This window comes from Rhinoraja longicauda, chromosome 21 (assembly GCF_053455715.1).
Source record: "Rhinoraja longicauda isolate Sanriku21f chromosome 21, sRhiLon1.1, whole genome shotgun sequence".
Classification (NCBI taxonomy): Eukaryota; Metazoa; Chordata; class Chondrichthyes; order Rajiformes; family Arhynchobatidae; genus Rhinoraja; species Rhinoraja longicauda.
In genome coordinates, this window is record NC_135973.1 from 26716477 (window position 1) to 26733479 (window position 17003).

The following is a 17003-nucleotide window of genomic DNA, read 5'->3' on the forward strand; positions in this document are numbered from 1 at the left end:
CAAATGAGATTCGTAGATGGGGCATCTCGGTCGGCATGGACAAGTTGGGCCGAAGAGCCTGTTTCCACGCTGTATGACTCTCTGACTAAGACTCTAATCAAGCGTTTAGTTTAGTATATTGTCACATGTACCAAGGTGCAGTGAAAAGCTTTTGTTGCGTACTAACCAGTCAGGGGACAAATAACATGTAGGAAGGAACTGCAGACGCTGGTTTAAACCGAAGATAGACACAAAAAGCTCGAGTAACTCAGCGGGACAGGCACCATCTCTGGAGAGAAGGAATGGGTGACGTTTTGGGTCGAGACCCTTCTTCAAATGATACCTGATTATAATCGAGCCATTTACAGTGTTCAGGTACATGATAAAGGGAATAATGTGAATAACATTTAGTGCAAGATAAAGTTGAATCAAAGACAGTCCTAGGTATTTATTCACAAAATGCTGGAGTCTGAAGAAGGGTCTGGACCCGAAACATCACCCATTCCTTCTCTCCTGAGATGCTGCCTGACCTGCTGAGTTACTCCAGCATTTTGTGAATAAATACCATCGATTTGTACCAGCATCTGCAGTTATTTTCTTACAAAGGCAGTCATAGGGTCTCCAATGAGGTAGATAGTAGTCCAGGACTGCTCTTTAGTTGTTGTTAGGATGGTTCAGTGTGGGGATGAAGGAATGACAACCCCAGTGAGTGGAGACCCACCGAGTCCACGACGACTAGCCGACTAGCACTATCCTATACACTAGGGACAATTTACAATTTTACTGAAGCTAATTTACCTACAAACTTGTAAATCTTTGGAGTGTGGGAGAAAACTGGAGCACCTGGAGAAAATCCACGCAGTCACAGGGAGAACGTACAAACTCCGTACTGACAGCACCCATAGTCATGATGGAACCCTGGTCTCTGGCGCTGTAAAGGGTCTGTCCCACTTAGGCAATTTTTTAGGCGACTGCCGCCGACTGTCATTGTTGTAGCAGGTCGCCAAAAAAACGGCGACTGGACCCCCCTACGACAATGTCTACAACAAGCTACAACAACCTACCACCTAGTCGACGTCAAGCTATGGCAAGCTACCGACAACCGGCGACCCAATCGTCACGAGTAGGGCGTTCACCTACGACCGCACCTACGACAACCAAAGTTAACCTACGTCCACCCGCGATAAGCTACGACCCTGTCGGCGACAACTGACGACAATTCACGTCGTTTTGGCCTCCGGTTTTGACGCCGGTACCTGTCGCTGGTTGACATAGGTAGTCGCCAATGGAATTCACCGAAGTCGGCACCGGGGACAACCTACGTCACCTGGCGACCGACCACCTGGCGACGACCTATGACAGGAGACCTGAAGAGTAGGAGGGAGCTTGGGAATGGGTCTGGACAGGGAACAGATGAGCTGATGCTTGGGAATGGGTCTGGCAATAGACAATAGGTGCAGGAGGAGGCCATTCGGCCCTTCGAGCCAGCTCCGCCATTCAATGTGATCATGGCTGATCATTCTCAATCAGTACCCCGTTCCTGCCTTCTCCCCATACCCCCTGACTCTGCTATCCTTAAGAGCTCTATCTAGCTCTCTCTTGAATGCATTCAGAGAATTGGCCTCCACTTCCTTCTGAGGCAGAGAATTCCACAGATTTACAACTCTCTGAGTTTTTCCTCATCTCAGTTCTAAATGGCCTACCCCTTATTCTTAAACTGTCTGGACAGGGAACAGATGAGCTGATGCTTGGATTTCTGAAGATCGGATGGCGGATTATAGTTGTACCAGATTGCGTCAAGAACAGACGGGGCAGAGCACCTCAAACAGCCCCCCTCATCCCCTGGAAACCTCACTGGTTTTTCAGTCTGAAGAAGGGTCTCTGACCCGAAGCGTCGCCCTTTCCTTCTCTCCTCTCCAGAGATGCTGCCTGCGTCACTCCAGCATTTTGTGTCTATCTTCGGTCTGCAGTTCCTTCCTGCGCATCCCCAAGACATTTAATTCTTGTGAGACCAGGTTTGAATGTGAAAGTTTAATGAACTTATGTGGCAATGGGTGGCTGGTTGGTGTTGCAGTTGGGGTTGAGTGCCATCGGGGGCGTTGCACAGAGAATCAGCAGCCACTGCCACAAAGCGAGACGCGTCTTGGACACAAGTTGCATGTCAGGGCTGGGATGGTTCGGCGTCTGACCCTGGGGGCTGGCAGTTACTACACGCGTGTCCCTCTCCCACCCTCAGTCCAAAAGGAAACCTCAGCTGCGTGGGCCTCTGGTTATTTTTGGAAGCAATCTCCATCCCATCTGCATTTGCCATTCCACTCTTCAGAAGGCGAGGAGGTGGACGAAGAGTGTGAGTCTTAACATTTTCTTGCAATTGCATTTGCACCAAAGTGTTTTCACTAATTTCTCTTAAAACTGGAAATAATAATGAACATTAAAATGTTTTTTAAATGCTTGGCTTTATTCCCTACGCAGTTCAAATATCTTTTTCTTTAAAAGCTAAGGGGAAGTAAAACTGAAATAGCCAAGCAGAATAAATGATTTAACACAGTGTTATTTGTAAAGCTATTAATTGAGCTATTATATCCAGCATTTGATGTCTATAATTTCAGATTTCACATTGTTGTCTTTAGCGTGGCGACTCTTGTGTTCTGCCTCAGTATAATCTGCTATTTTTACACTCGTACTTATGTTTGTTCTCGTGAATAGTAAGATTTTACTGAGTTTTATGCAAAAACATAAACAAATTTGCCTGTATCTAAAGTACCTATGACAATAAAGTGCCATTGAACCATTGAAACTGAATCATTGAATCCAGCAATTCAGTTTAGGGTTAAGAAATCTGTCTGAAATTAAATATTGTCACCCTTAAAGATACAGCGTGGAAACTGGACCTTCGGCCCACCGAGTCCGCGTCGCCCACTGAATGATCCTCGCACACTAGAACTATCCGACCAACCAGGGACAATTTACAATTGTTACCAGTGTTAGGAATATGGGTTTTAATCTTTGCAGAACAGAGAGCTGTTGAGGGGTTTCGCATTAAAACACAAATAAATATAAGTGTATATAAGTATAATTTAAGTATAATTTAAATAAATTTATATAAATACTTGTATAAATATAAGTATAATTTAAGTGTGTGGGGAGGATCTACAGATGCTGGCCTAGACAGGAGAGAGAGACAGAGTGCTGCCTGACTGGCAGAGAGTCAAGAATCTGAGGGGGTAGAATCGGGGAGACGGGCAAAAGGAACAAACGAGACCTGAGGGGAGATAATCTTTGCTCCAGGGAGAGTGGCCAGGGTGTGAAATACATTGGCAGAAGGGGAGTAGTGGAAGCTGGCCTGCTGAGTTACTCCAGCATTTTGTGAATCAATCAATTTATAAGGGGAGTAGTGGAGGCGGATTCAATTGCAGCCTGGTCTCGGTGTGAATTGTCCCTGGTGTGTGTGTGTGGTCAGTACGGATTCGATGGGCCGAAGGGCCTGTTTCAGCGCTCTATCTCTACACTAAACTAAATGAAGTCCAAAGAAGTCCTTCTGCGCTGTAGGTATCCTGTCAGACGGAGAGATTGTGCATGGGGAGCGCCAGTGGTGGGTGAGAGGATAGATGATCTAGAGTGCAATTCTGTCACTGACATAACACAGGCAGAGCGCTGATCCCTTCAACAGACTGTTGACAGTCGTTATTGAAAAGCAACAAAAAGTCTCATGGAGTTTGTAGGAAGCAACTGCGGATGCCGGTCTATAACCCGAAGGTAGACACAAGATGCTGGAGTAACTCAGCGGGTCAGGCAGCATCTCTGGAGAGAAGGAATAGGTGACGTTTCAGGTCGAGACCCTTCTTCAGACTGAGGAGAGGGAAACGAGAAATATGAAAAGGAACACAGAACAAATGAATGAAAGGTATGCACGAGGACAAATCAAAAGGCAGCAACGATCAAGGAAATGTGGAGCCCACAATGATCCGTTGTTGGCTGTGGAGAAGTGGATACAAACAGTGAAACTAAGCAGGGTGACAGTGAAACTAGTCTCAAAATGTGTTCCTCTCTATGATCAATGGTCAGGGACATTGTATCTCCACTTGTACATCGGCAATGCCCACCTGTCCAAAACATATCTCGGCAGATCTAGTTTAGTTTAGAGATACAGTATGGAAACAGGCCCTTCAGCCCATTGAGTCCACACCGACCAGCGATCACCCGTTCACACTGGTTCTATCCGACACGCTGGGGACAAATTATAATTTCCAGTAGCCAATTAATCTACAAACCTCCACCTACAAACCTGCTTGGGAACCAGTTAGCAGCAGGTACCTCTAGGATCAGTGCTGGGACCCCTTAGCGTTTGTTATGTAGAATATAGAACATAGAACAGTACAGAACGAGAACAGGCCCTCCAGCCCACAATGTCTGTGCCGAACATGATACCAAGACCATCTATTATCCACCTGCACATGATCCATATCCCTCCATTCCTTGCATATCCATATGCTTATCTAAAAGCCTCTTAAATACCACTAATATATCTGCCTCACTGCCACCCCTAGTAATATGTTCCAGGCACTCACCACCCTCCATGTCATAAACGTTGCCCCACACATCTCCTTTAAACTTTGATTTTTCCATTCTAGGAACAAGGTTCTGACGGTCTACCCTATCTACGCCTCTCATAACTTTATATATATAAACAAAGTGGTTGCGAATGGAAGGGGCGTGGTTAGTAAGATGCAGAACATTGGTGGCCGAGATGGGAGGTATCTGGACAAGCACTTGAATTGTCATCACTTTGAAGGCGATTGACCAAGTAATGGTGAATGAAGTTGATACGGATAGCACTTGAGGTTTTCCATGGGCAATGAGGGCCGCAGGAACTCTTCCTGTCCTCGTGACACGAACACTCTACAGAAACAGAACCCTCCCACAACTCCCAACAGGGAGGCCATCCAAGCGTGACTGTTCCCTGGAGCAAGTGTTGCCACCACCACGCCAATTGCCCCGCTCCATGGTCACTCTCTTATTTCACTCCTGCCATCAGGAAGAAGGTACAGGAACCTGAAAACTAACGTCCAGGTTCAGGAGCAGTTTCTTCCCCACAGCCATCAGGTAGGGCCGAACGGGCCTGTTTCCGTGCTGTAGTTGTTATATGGTTAATAAACACTACCACCTCCAAATAGCCTCTAAACTATGTAGACGTGCAGGCATAGATTTTGACTTTGCACTATTATTGTTTGTTTATTTGTCTGTTAAACAACAAAAAAAGGTTCCTGAGATATATATATATATATATATTACACATAATATATACAAATATACACTGATCAGCCAAAACATTATGACCACTGACAGGCGAAGTGAATAACATTGATTATCTTGCTACAATGGCACCTGTCAAGGGGTGGGATATATTTGGCAGCAAGTGAACAGTCAGTTCTTGAAGTTGATGTGTTGGATGCAGAAGAAATGGGCAGGAGTAAAGACCTGAGCGACTTTGACAAGGGCCAAATTGTTATGGCCAGACGACTGGGTCAGAGTATCTCTGAAACGGCAAGGCTTGTGGGATGCTCCCGGTCAGCAGTGGTGAATACCTACCGACAGTGGTCCGAGGAGGGACAAACCACAAACCGGCGACAGGGTGTTGGGCGCCCAAGGTTCATCGATGCGCGAGGGCAATGAAGGCTATCACATCTGGTCGGAACGGACAGAAGGTCTACTGTGGCACAAGTCACAGAAAATTTTAATGGTGGTCACGGGAGGAATGTGTCACAATACACAGTGCATTGCACCCTGCTGCGTATGGGGCTGCACACGGAGGACCAACAGCATATTAGGCAGGTGGTCATAATGTTTTGGCTGATCGGTGTACACACACACACATAAACACACACACATTGTGTGTTGCTGTAAGAATTCCATTGTTCCGTTCGGGACATATGACAATAAAATACTCTTGACCCTCACCCCCCCCCCCCCCCCCGATTAAATCTCCTCCTCTCCCCGGACTGTCCCACACCCCCATGAGTGAGTCTCACCCCCACTACGATTGTTTCACCGCCCCCTCCCCAAGTGAGTCCCACCCCCTCCCCTCCCTTCCCCTGAGTGTCTCACCCCCCCCCCCCCCCACCCGAAACCCAAGTGGGTCCCCCCTCCCTCCAAGTGTGTCTCTCTGCCCCTCCCTCTAGTAGCTGCCTGTAACCTTCAGTGTGTGTGTGTGTGCATTGAAACCCCTCGTCTGTTGTTACGACTTCTGGCAGTAAATACACACGTTGAGTGGGCGTCAAATAAAGAACACAGTGCATTCAAATTTATATCCCTTTCTTTTGAAATAGAGGTGGGTTAAGCCGTCCACTCAATCCTCCAGCTATGTGAATGAACATCATGCAGAGAGCAATATTATGTTCAGTGCAGGGAGATATGAAGCAAACGGCAGAACAGCGGGAGACTGTGCTCAGACAGATCGGTTCACATTAGCTTTGAAATTTCTCCAGGACTCTGCATCAGAATGCATTTTCAGATATGTAGAACTTGTGCCAAATATTAATGCGTTGGGAAAGTATTTGCCAGCATCAAATACAATCCATTATCTGGAATCTAGGTTTAGTTCAGGGATAGAGTGTGGAAGCAGGCCCTTCAGCCCACCTACAAACCTGCACGGATTTGGAGTGTGGAAGGAAACCCAGAGAAAACCCACGCGGTCACGGGGAGAACGTGCAAACTCCGTACAGACAGCACCTGTTGTCATGATTGAACCCGAGTCTTCAGCACTGTAAGGCAGCAACTCTGCTGTAGTGCCGCCCATTGCTGGGACTGTAGGAGCAGCAAGCTGACAGAAAACATATTCCATGAGTTCAGGTCGCGATGGTCGTATCCAGCCTGACTGAATATGGCATCCCTTTATCACTTTCACAGTGGATAACACTCATGCCCCTGAAACACTCTGTTTGAATTCCCATTCCAGTGCTATGCGGGGGGAGGGGAAAAGGAGATAGAGTTGGCATCCAGATAGGGCACTGGGAGAAGAGGGGGATGGTGGGGGGTGTTATAGGAATTCTAATGTGGGAATGCCAGATTTCCTCCATCTCTTAAGGAAGCAGAGGCATTTGTGTGTCTTGCATCAATGTCGTTGGTCCACAAAAGATTGTTGGTAATATTAATGCCACGTGGAGAGCTGGTGTTCTGAGGGTGTGGGCGATTGGTCGGCTCCTAGGGAATGCCCAGGAGTGAGCCGGGGTGAACATGTCGGGATCTCTCGTCCTTGTTTACCGAGACTACACCGTCAGCTGTTCCAATAAACTGGGGCAAAGCCTCTGGGTGGCCTCCTGACCAAAGGTGGGCTGGCTGTGTTTGTGCAGCTGCCCCCCTGTAAAGTATTTATAGACCCGATTAAACCAGCAATGTTGTGGTAGGATCCCAGTCACTTCTGTGTGTCATCCCCTCAGGACTCCAGCTATGTGATTGACTCGAAGAGATGGGGTATCCGTTACAAAGGACGTTGAGGTGCCAAAGCAGGCAGGAGTTACAATGTAGAGTCGCTGCCTTACAGCGCCAGACACCCAGGTTCGATCCTGACTATGGGTGCTGTCTGTACAGAGTCCTCACTGTGACCCCGTGGGTTTTCTCCGGGTGCTCCGGTTTCCTCCCACACTCCGACGACGTACAGGTTTGTAGGTTAATTGGCTTCTGTAAATTGTAAATTGGCCCCAGTGTGCAGGATAACGCCAGTGTATGAGGTGATCGCTGGTCGGTGCAGACTCGGTGGGCCAAAGGGTCTGTTTCTGTGCTGCATCTCTAAAGCCTTAAAGTAAAGTCTAAAGAGGAGTTCTTGCTCACAATTGAACTATCTGTCTCCATCGCCTGTCAATGAAGTGACATTATTCCCTTGCCCCTCACAGCCTTGGCACTGCATCTCCAAAGCGGAGGTGCTCAGATAGTTGGGATTGTTTGAAGTCAATCCTTCCAACTGCAGGCTCCCAGTGTGGGAGTATAGTTTAGTTGAGTTTACAGATGCAGCATGGAAACAGATACCGAGTCAATAGACAATAGGTGCAGGAGGAGGCCATTTGGCCCTTCGAGCTAGCACCGCCATTCAATGTGATCATGGCTGATCCGTGTTGACCCGTACACTAGTTCTATGTTATCCCACTTTCGCATCCACTCCCTGCACACTAGGGGCAATTTACAGAAGCTAATCAGCCGACACACCCACGTGTCTTTGGAATGTGGGAGGAAACCGGAGCACCCGGAGGAAACCCATGTGGTCACGGGGAGAACGTACAAACTCGGTACAGACAGCGCCCATAGTCAGGATCCAACCCGGGTCTGTGGCGCTGTGAGGCAGCAACTCTACCACCCACTGCTCAGGATTTGTCCTGGTCCCAACCTTCTTCAGCTGCTTCTTCAGCGACCTTCCTTCCTTCCTTCCTTCCTTCCTTCATCACACGCAATAAAATGCTGCACAATTATCAGTGAAAGTCTCCTTTTTAAACCTTGTAATGGATAGATCATTGATGCAGCAACGGAGGAATCTGGCCACGTTGGCCCGAGCGAGGAGCACCTTCGGGGATGTCCTGGGACTGGGATGGTCCGCCTTTGGTGGCCGAGGGGCAGCGATACCGGCCCTAAAGTCGACCTCGTAAAGTCGGCGACAGGAAAGGAACTGAGTCCCGGCCACAGGCGGCAAATGAGACCCGCCGGTCGGCCGTTCAAGTCCCAATGCGGTTGAGATCGGCCGCCTCACCCGGCTTAGGTGCCACTGTAGCGCGTCGATAAAGGCAAGGAGCCAGGTATTTCGGGAAGGTATATTTTATTGTATCACAGGTATCAGACGGGTCTAGTCTGCCGGAATGGCTTGGCGCCCACACCTTGTCCTTATATACCTGAGTCCAGGACCGCCTCCCGGGACTGGTCCATTCCCATGCCGAGGGGTCGGTAGAAGTATGGCCCGACCCTTCGGAGCCGCCACAGTACCCCCCCCCCAGAACCGGAGGCACGAAACGCACTGGTGGTCGCACAACCCGACCGGACCGCGTACGGTAATCGATCGACAGAGGGGCCGGCGGAGGCACAGTTGGAGGGACAGGCGGTGGGACCCGCAAAGGGGGGCAACCTCGTGGCCGAGGCTGGGCAACCCGCACCGGTTGGTCGATGTCTAAGTGGGCCGGCTTCAGGCGGTCAATTGACACGGCCTCCGGCCGGCCCCCCATGTCCGTCGAGTAACGCGACCATCTCCTTCAGGAGGCTAGATGGGCGCCGGTCACCGAGGCCTGGCATGTGGAGGAGCCTTTCGGCCCGCTCCATTCGGGTTAGCCCGTAGGTTTGGAGCAGCAGCTCCTTAAGGGCTTCGTATTTACCGTTGGCCGGGGGGTCCTGGAGGAACTCCGTTACCTCTTCGGCCGTGTCCTGGTCAAGGGCTCCCACCAGGTGGAAAAACTGGGTGTTATCCACTGTGATGCCCTGCAGCTGGAACTGGGCCTCCGCTTGGTAAAACCAAACGCGAGCCCGGGTGGTCCAGAAGGTCGGGAGCTTGATTCCTACCGCGTCGACAGCTGGGGCCTGGTCGGCCTGCGAGCCGGACGGGCGGTCGGATTCTGCTTTTCTGTCCATCCTAATGACTGGATCGTCGAGGTCACCAATGTAGCGCGTCGATAAAGGCAAGGAGCCAGGTATTTCGGGAAGGTATATTTTATTGTATCACAGGTATCAGACGGGTCTAGTCTGCCGGAATGGCTTGGCGCCCACACCTTGTCCTTATATACCTGAGTCCAGGACCGCCTCCCGGGACTGGTCCATTCCCGTGCCGAGGCGTCGGTAGAAGTATGGCCCGACCCTTCGGAGCCGCCACACCACATTCTTGGGGCTCCTCCGGGGTGGGGAGGGGTGGATTTCAAGTGCGCTCTCGTAAATGTGTCCGGATTAAAGATTAAAGGATTATAGAAAAGATTAAAGGATTATAGACTGGAAAATCGGTGTTGGGCCTGTATTTAATTTTCATAACATAATCATCCATTTGAACAGTGCCCTTTGGCAAATTGAAATCTTCTCAAGATGACTTACAGCAGCACTGAAGGGAGGTAAATTGTTGGACAGACAGCTGAAAACTTGTCCAGAGAAATACCTTAAACCTTAGGGGCGGCACAGTGGCTCAGCAGTGCCTTACAGCGCCATAGACCCAGGTTCGGTCCTGACTAAGGGGGCTGTCTATACGGAGTTTGTGCATTCTCCCTGTGACCGTGAGGGTTTTCTCCTCCCACTTTGCAAAGACGTACAGGTTTGTATGTTTCTAGGAAGGAACTGCAGATGTCAATAGTCAATTTATTTGTCACATACACATAAATGTGCAGTGAAATGAAAAATTACCCGCAGTTGAACAATAAGACCAATAAGAATAATCAATAAAAATGCAATAACACATACAATCATAAACCAACACCAAACAAAAGAAACATCCATCACAGTGAGTCTCCTCCAGTCATCTCCTCACTGTGATGGAAGGCCAGAATGTCTTTTCTCTTCCCTGCCGTCTTCTCCCGCGGTCAGGCATGACCGAAGATAGACACAAAAAGCTGGAGTAACTCAGCGGGTCAGACAGCATCTCAGTCTGAAGAAGGGTCTCGCCTATTCCTTTTCTCCAGATATGCTATCTGACCCACCAAGCTGCTCCAGCTTTTTGTGTCCATCTCAGGTTTGTAGGTTAATTGGTTCAGTAACAAAAATGGTCAAATTGTCCCTGGTGTGTAGGTTGGTATTAGTGTGCGAGGTGATCGCTGGTCAGCATGGACTCAGTGGGCCGAAGGGCCTGTCTCCGCGCTGTATCTCTAAAACAAAATCTCTAAAACTAAAACGTTGTTTTTTACAGGGTTCATGGAGGAAGCAGAAGTCATGTCTCACCAAGTCCTTGAGAAAGCGGGCGACTCCAGCACTGGGGGAGTCTACACGGATACACTCGGTTTTGTTGCCATGGATTCCAATGTTCCGGGACTCTCCAAGGTCATCCTTCAGAAATTAAATATGCAAGACTACAGTGACTACAGGTAACGAGTCCCTCACAAGGATCTCACACCTTGCGGATTCATTTTGGGGCAATGCTGCTGATAAGGTCACCTTTCCTTAACCTGTTGACGTTTAGACTTTAGAGATACAGCGTGGAAATGGCCCGCCGAGTCCGCGCCGCCCAGCGATCACCCCACACACTTGCACTATCCTACACATGGTGGACAATTTACATTTTACAGGAGCCAATTGACCGACAAACTTGCACGTCTTTGGAATGTTGGAGGAAACCAGAGCACCCGGAGAAAACCCACGCAGTGACAGGGAGAACGTACCAACTCTGTACAGACAGCACCCGTAGTCAGGATTGAACCCGGTTTTCTGGCACTGTAAGGCAGCAACTCTACTGCTGCACAACTGTGCTACCCAACTTTGTTGATTCACTGGATGTGGATATCACCAACAAATTTCAGTTTTAGTTCAGTTTCAGTTTAGTTTATTGTCACATGTGCCAAGGTACAGTGAAAACCTTTTGTTGCGTGCTAACCAGAAAGTGGAAATACACAAATACAATAATATTGTCTGCCCCTTTGGTTTGTAAAGCTGTGTCAGAGGGCAGTTGTGAGCGACACAGCTAAGAAATCGGCCCTTTCACCTACAAGTCCACGCCAACTATCTACCGCCTGTTCACACGAGATCTATTCTATCCCATTTTCTCATCCACTCCCTACACACAAGGGGCGATTTACAGAGGCCAATTAGTTTAGCTTAGTTTATTGCCACGTGCACCACGGTACAGTGAGAAGCTTTTGTGTTCCATGACGTCCAAGACCGTGCATGATTGCAATCCAGCCGTCCACAGTGTACAGACGCAGGATACAGACGGGACGGCACGGTGGCGCAGCGGTAGAGTTGCTGCCTTACAGCGAATGCAGCGCCGGAGACTCAGGTTCGATCCTGACTACGGGCGCCGTCTGTACGGAGTTTGTACGTTCACCCCATGACCTGCGTGGGTTTTCTCCGAGATCTTCGGTTTCCTCCCACACTCCAAAGACGTACAGGTATGTAGGTTAATTGACTGGGTAAATGTAAAAATGGTCCCTAGTGTGTGTAGGATAGTGTTAATGTGCGGGGATCGCTGGGCGGCGCGGACTCGGTGGGCCGAAGGGGATAAAATGAGGATAAAAGCCTACAAACGCACACATCCGGAGGAAATCCATGTTGGTCACAGGGAGAACGTGCAAACTCCGTACAGACAGCACCCGCAGTCAGGATCGAACCTGGGTCTCTGGCGCTGTGAGGCAGCAACTCTACCGCTGCGCCACCGTGCCAACAGCTGTGTATGGCTGACTGCTGCTTCTCTAGGGGTGCTGCCTGCCCCGCTGAGTTCCCCCAGCACTCGCTGTCTGTCTTTGCCGCTGTCTTTGCTGTGCATTGGCCCTCTGTCGCAATGGGGCTGGGGAGAAGCTTCTCCTCACTGGTATCTGTGATTGTGTGGCTGCAGGGAGGCGCTGGAGGGGAAAAAATCGGCCACAGACTTTGGAATCCGTACTTACCAGGAGATGTTTCAGAGGATGGAGGATACCTACAAGTTCTGTGCAGAGTGCAAGAAGCTTCCGGAAGCTCTACTGGGCCAAAGAGGTCTTCAACGTTGTAAAAGGTAAGGAACAATGGTTGAAGTGGCATCTGTTGAGCAGCTGTGCCATGGATTCTGTCTTGGGCATTATCCTCATTGGTTTGGTCTTGGTTTCATTCAGGACTATCAAGGAACCCTTCTTCAGACTGATTATAGTGGGGGGGGGGGGGGGAGAAAGCTGGAAAAGTCTCCCTGACCCGAAAAGCCTTTATTTAACCTAACGTATGATGAGTGTTTGACGACACTAGACCTATGCTTTAGAGCTTTAGACTTTAGAGATGCAGTGCGGAAACATGCCCTTCGTCCCACCATGTTCACACCAGCCAGCGATCATCCCTCCGTACACTAACACTATCCTGCTCACTAGGGACAGTTTACAATTTTACCAAGGACAATTAACCTGCAAACATGTACATCTTTGGAGTGTGGGAGGAAACCAGAGCACCCGGAGAAAAATAAAACCCACGCAGTCACAGGGAGAACGTACAAACTCCGTACAGACGGCACCCGTGGTCAGGATCAAACCCGGGTCATTGACACTGTAAGGCAGCGACTACCACTGTGCCACTGTGCCACTGTGCCACTGTATGTACTCGCTGGGGTTTAGAAGGATGAGAGGAGATTGAAACATCGAATAGTGAAAGGCCTGGATAGAGTGGATGTTTCCACCAGTGGGAGAGTCTAGGACCAGAGGGCTCAGCATCAGAATGAAAGGACGTATCTTTAGAAAGATGAGGAGAAATTCCTTTAGTCAGAGGGTGGTGAATCTATGGAATTCATTGCCACAGACAGCTGTGGAGGCCAAGTCACAGGGTATTTTTAAAGCGGAGATCGACAGATTCTTGATTAATAAGGATGTCGGGGGTTATGGGGAGAAGACAGAAAAATGGGGTTGAGAGGGAAAGATAGATCAGTCACGAATGAATTGTGGAGCAGACTCGATGGGCCAAATGGCCTAATTCTGCCGCGATGACATGTAAACGCTGCCTGTCCAGGTCCTGCAGAAATGCTGTCCGACCCGTTCAGTTCCTCCAGCACTTTGTGTTCTAGCAAGATTGCAGCACCTGCAGTTTATTGTATCTCTAAAGTATTGGAAGAGTTTGAAAGTACCATGAGAATGTGGTAAAACTGGGTCGCTGGGTCAGTCCTTGTCTCTTGTTCTCGGCGGTCACTTTGGCTGCCGGTCTAGTCCGTGCCCACCGGTCTTGTTCGGCTCTACGAGGGCGGCCGGTTCTGCTCCAGCGCCGCTGCATAGCGCTCACCGGGAGCTACCTTCAGCGCTGGCAAAATTGTGATTCAGCGTTGAGGGGTGCAAGCTTCCAGCTGCATGTGTTGCTTGCCAGATCGTGACTATTACCTGCACCTTGGGAACACGGGTCGGCCTGTACAACGCTCAGTGTTAAGTGGCTGCTTGGTAATCCTTGGTAATCCTTCAGTGATCATGGGGAATTGCAACTGATGTTGGTGGCCGTTTGCATTGACAGGTGCCAGAATGTCTACTACTGTGGGAAGGAGTGCCAACTGTTGAGCTGGCCCCTGCACAAGAAGTTCTGCAAGAAACTGAAATGGGCATCGGTGGACAGGCTGCTGGAGTGGCTGGTGTTTACAGGTACCGACCGACTGCTCAGTCCACATCCGATAGAGTTTTAGCAAACCGACCGGTGACTTTCACCCAACTTATTTATTGTCGGTTTAGTTAAGAGATACGGCGCAGGAACAGGCCCTTCGGCCCACCAAGTCCGCCCTGACCAGCGGGCACCCCGCACACGAGCACCATCCCACACACGAGGGACAATTTACAATTTTTTATTGAAGCCAATTTAAAAACCTGTAGGAGTCGAGGCACTCCAAAGAGTGTGGGTGGAAACCAAAGCACCTGGAGAAAACCCACACAGCCACAAGGAGGACGCACATACTCTGTACAGACAGCACCTGTTGTCAGGATCGAACCCGGGTCTCTGGTGCAGGTTTGTGGGATCATAAGTGATAGGAGCAGAATTAGACCATTTGGCCCATTATTTCTACTCCGCCATTAAATCATAGCTGATCTATCTTTCTCTCTTAACCCCTTGGTCCTGCCATTTCCCCATAAACCGTGACACCCATATTAATGAAGAATCAATCTATCTCTGCCTTAAAAATATCCATTGACTTGGCCTCCACGGGTTAATTGGCTTCTGTAAATAGTAAATTGCCCCTAGTGTGTGGGCGAGTGGTAGTGTACCGGGCGATCACTGGTCGGCGTGGACTCAGTGGGCCGAAGGGCCTGTTTCTGTGCTCTATCTCCAAAACTAAAACAGACCATTCCATGTCATCAATGTTATTGGCGTTTCACACGTTCGCAATGTCACAACATAGCCAGGCTTTGAGCCAAGTGTTCCCTGCCTCGTTTGCCTAGCAACAGCTGTCCTGACCATCCCACTTGGGGACTCTGTTCTGTCCGATTCTATGACCTTATTGAACTTTGTTTAGTTTAGAGATACAGCGCGATCCCCACACATTCTACACACACTAGGGCCAATTTTAACATCTATACCAAGCCAATTAACCTCCAAACCCGTTCTTCATCGTCTGCCTCCCAGGTGACATCCCCTTCCCCACCAAAGACTGGACGAAGGCCGTGGCTGAGGTGAAAGGCTGGGATGACTGGTTCTTGATGCAGGAGGACCTCGATGCCAAGTTGACGACTGTTTTGAGCTGCAAGCACATGGACATCCTGTGGGCGAATGCTGGGAAACTGAGGCCTGGACACGACGAGCTCTTGGAATCCATCAAACGGGTGACCTCTGACTTCCAAGCCAGGCCGGTGACCATTGGGTTTGCTCTTCACAGCTTTGGCATTGACCCGTTAGAAAAGCCCCTCACCATTCACGTCATTGGCGCCTCGCATACGGAGACCCTCAACGCCCGGTCTCAAGACTATGACGAGCTTGCTCGCATGTTCCCAAACAACGAGGGCATGGAGGTGGTCATGATTGGGCCCGAGGTGGTGCAAGGCCCCAATATCAGGCCTCCCTTGCAGACGTTCGCGGGCAGGAGACGGGTGTACCTGAGTGGATGGAAGGGTCTGTACCACGTGTACTGGGAGACCATGGTGGAGGCAGAGCGAACTGCCCGGCCACACTTGGTGATAGGATTTCACCCAGGTAAGCTCAACCTTCATCCAACGTCAGTAAGACACCAAAACAAAGTGCTGAGGATGGATCTCGACCTGCTCTCCTGAACCTTCTTCCCGATTGTAATGGTGAGATGGGAGCATGGCCAGGGTGCTGTGGGCCTTTGATGATATTAGCTGCCTTCACCTCAGCAGGTCACAATACTCAGAAGGTGATTGCGTTCAGTTTTGGGCACCATATCATATCATATCATATATCTACAGCCGGAAACAGGCCTTTTCGGCCCTCCAAGTCCGTGCCGCCCAGTGATCCCCGTACATTAACACTATCCTACACCCACTAGGGACAATTTTTTTACATTTACCCAGCCAATTAACCTACATACCTGTACGTCTTTGGAGTGTGGGAGGAAACCGAAGATCTCGGAGAAATCCCACGCAGGTCACGGGGAGAACGTACAAACTCCTTACAGTGCAGCACCCGTCGTCAGGATCGAACCTGAGTCTCCGGCGCTGCATTCGCTGTAAAGCAGCAACTCTACCGCTGCGCTACCGTGCCACCATGTTACGGGAAAGATGTTGTCAAGCTGGATAGGTTGCAGAGAAGATTTTCGAGGATGTTGCCAGGACTCGAGGGCCTGAACTATAGGAAAGATTGAGCAGGCTACCTTGTTCCTTGGAGCGCAGGAAGGTGAGGGGCGATCTTATAGATGTGTACAAAATCGTGAGAGGAATAGATCGGGTAAATGCACCGAGTCTCTTGCCCAGAGTAGGGGAATCGAGAACCAGAGGACATAGGTTTAAGGTGAGGGGGGAAAGATTTAATAGGAACTGGAAGGGTTACTTTTTTACACAAAGGGTGGTGGGTGTATGGAACGAGCTGCCAGAGCATGTATTATCGCAACATTTAAGAAACATTTAGACAGGTTCTTGGGTAGGACAGGTTTAGAGGGATATGGGCCAAACGCAGGCAGGTGGTACTAGTGTAGATGGGGCATGTTGGTCGATGTGGGCAAGTTGGGCCAAAGGACCTGTTTCCATGCTGTATGACACTAAGTCATGGATAAAGATATATAACAAGGAAACTGGCCCTTCGGCCCATCAGGTCCAGGCCCACTATCAAGCACCGACTTACATTTATCCCATTTTATTCTCCCCACATTCCCATTAACAACACAGCAGATTCTAACTCTCACCTGCACTCCGGGGATGACTTGGGGCTAGTAGAATCAACGGATATGGGGAGAAGTTGGGCACAGGTTACTGATTGTGGATGATCAGCCATGA

General features: G+C 49.6%; 1 protein-coding gene across 2 annotated transcripts in view; it reads left to right on the top strand.

The window, feature by feature from the left end:
* The first annotated feature begins 594 nt into the window (after positions 1 to 594).
* mss51 (MSS51 mitochondrial translational activator) overlaps positions 595 to 17003 on the top strand; it is a 36808-nt gene continuing 20399 nt past the window's right edge. Inside the window, exons 1-5 of one of the 2 annotated variants that reach the window (XM_078417480.1) lie at positions 595 to 2326; positions 10832 to 11006; positions 12470 to 12625; positions 14086 to 14210; positions 15184 to 15747. In XM_078417480.1, coding sequence (XP_078273606.1) covers positions 1747 to 2326; positions 10832 to 11006; positions 12470 to 12625; positions 14086 to 14210; positions 15184 to 15747 — 1600 coding nt within the window. In that variant the 5' untranslated portion in view covers positions 595 to 1746. Of the gene's footprint in view, positions 2327 to 3765; positions 3884 to 10831; positions 11007 to 12469; positions 12626 to 14085; positions 14211 to 15183; positions 15748 to 17003 lie in introns of those variants that run through there. The other variant, XM_078417481.1, reaches the window with a different exon arrangement.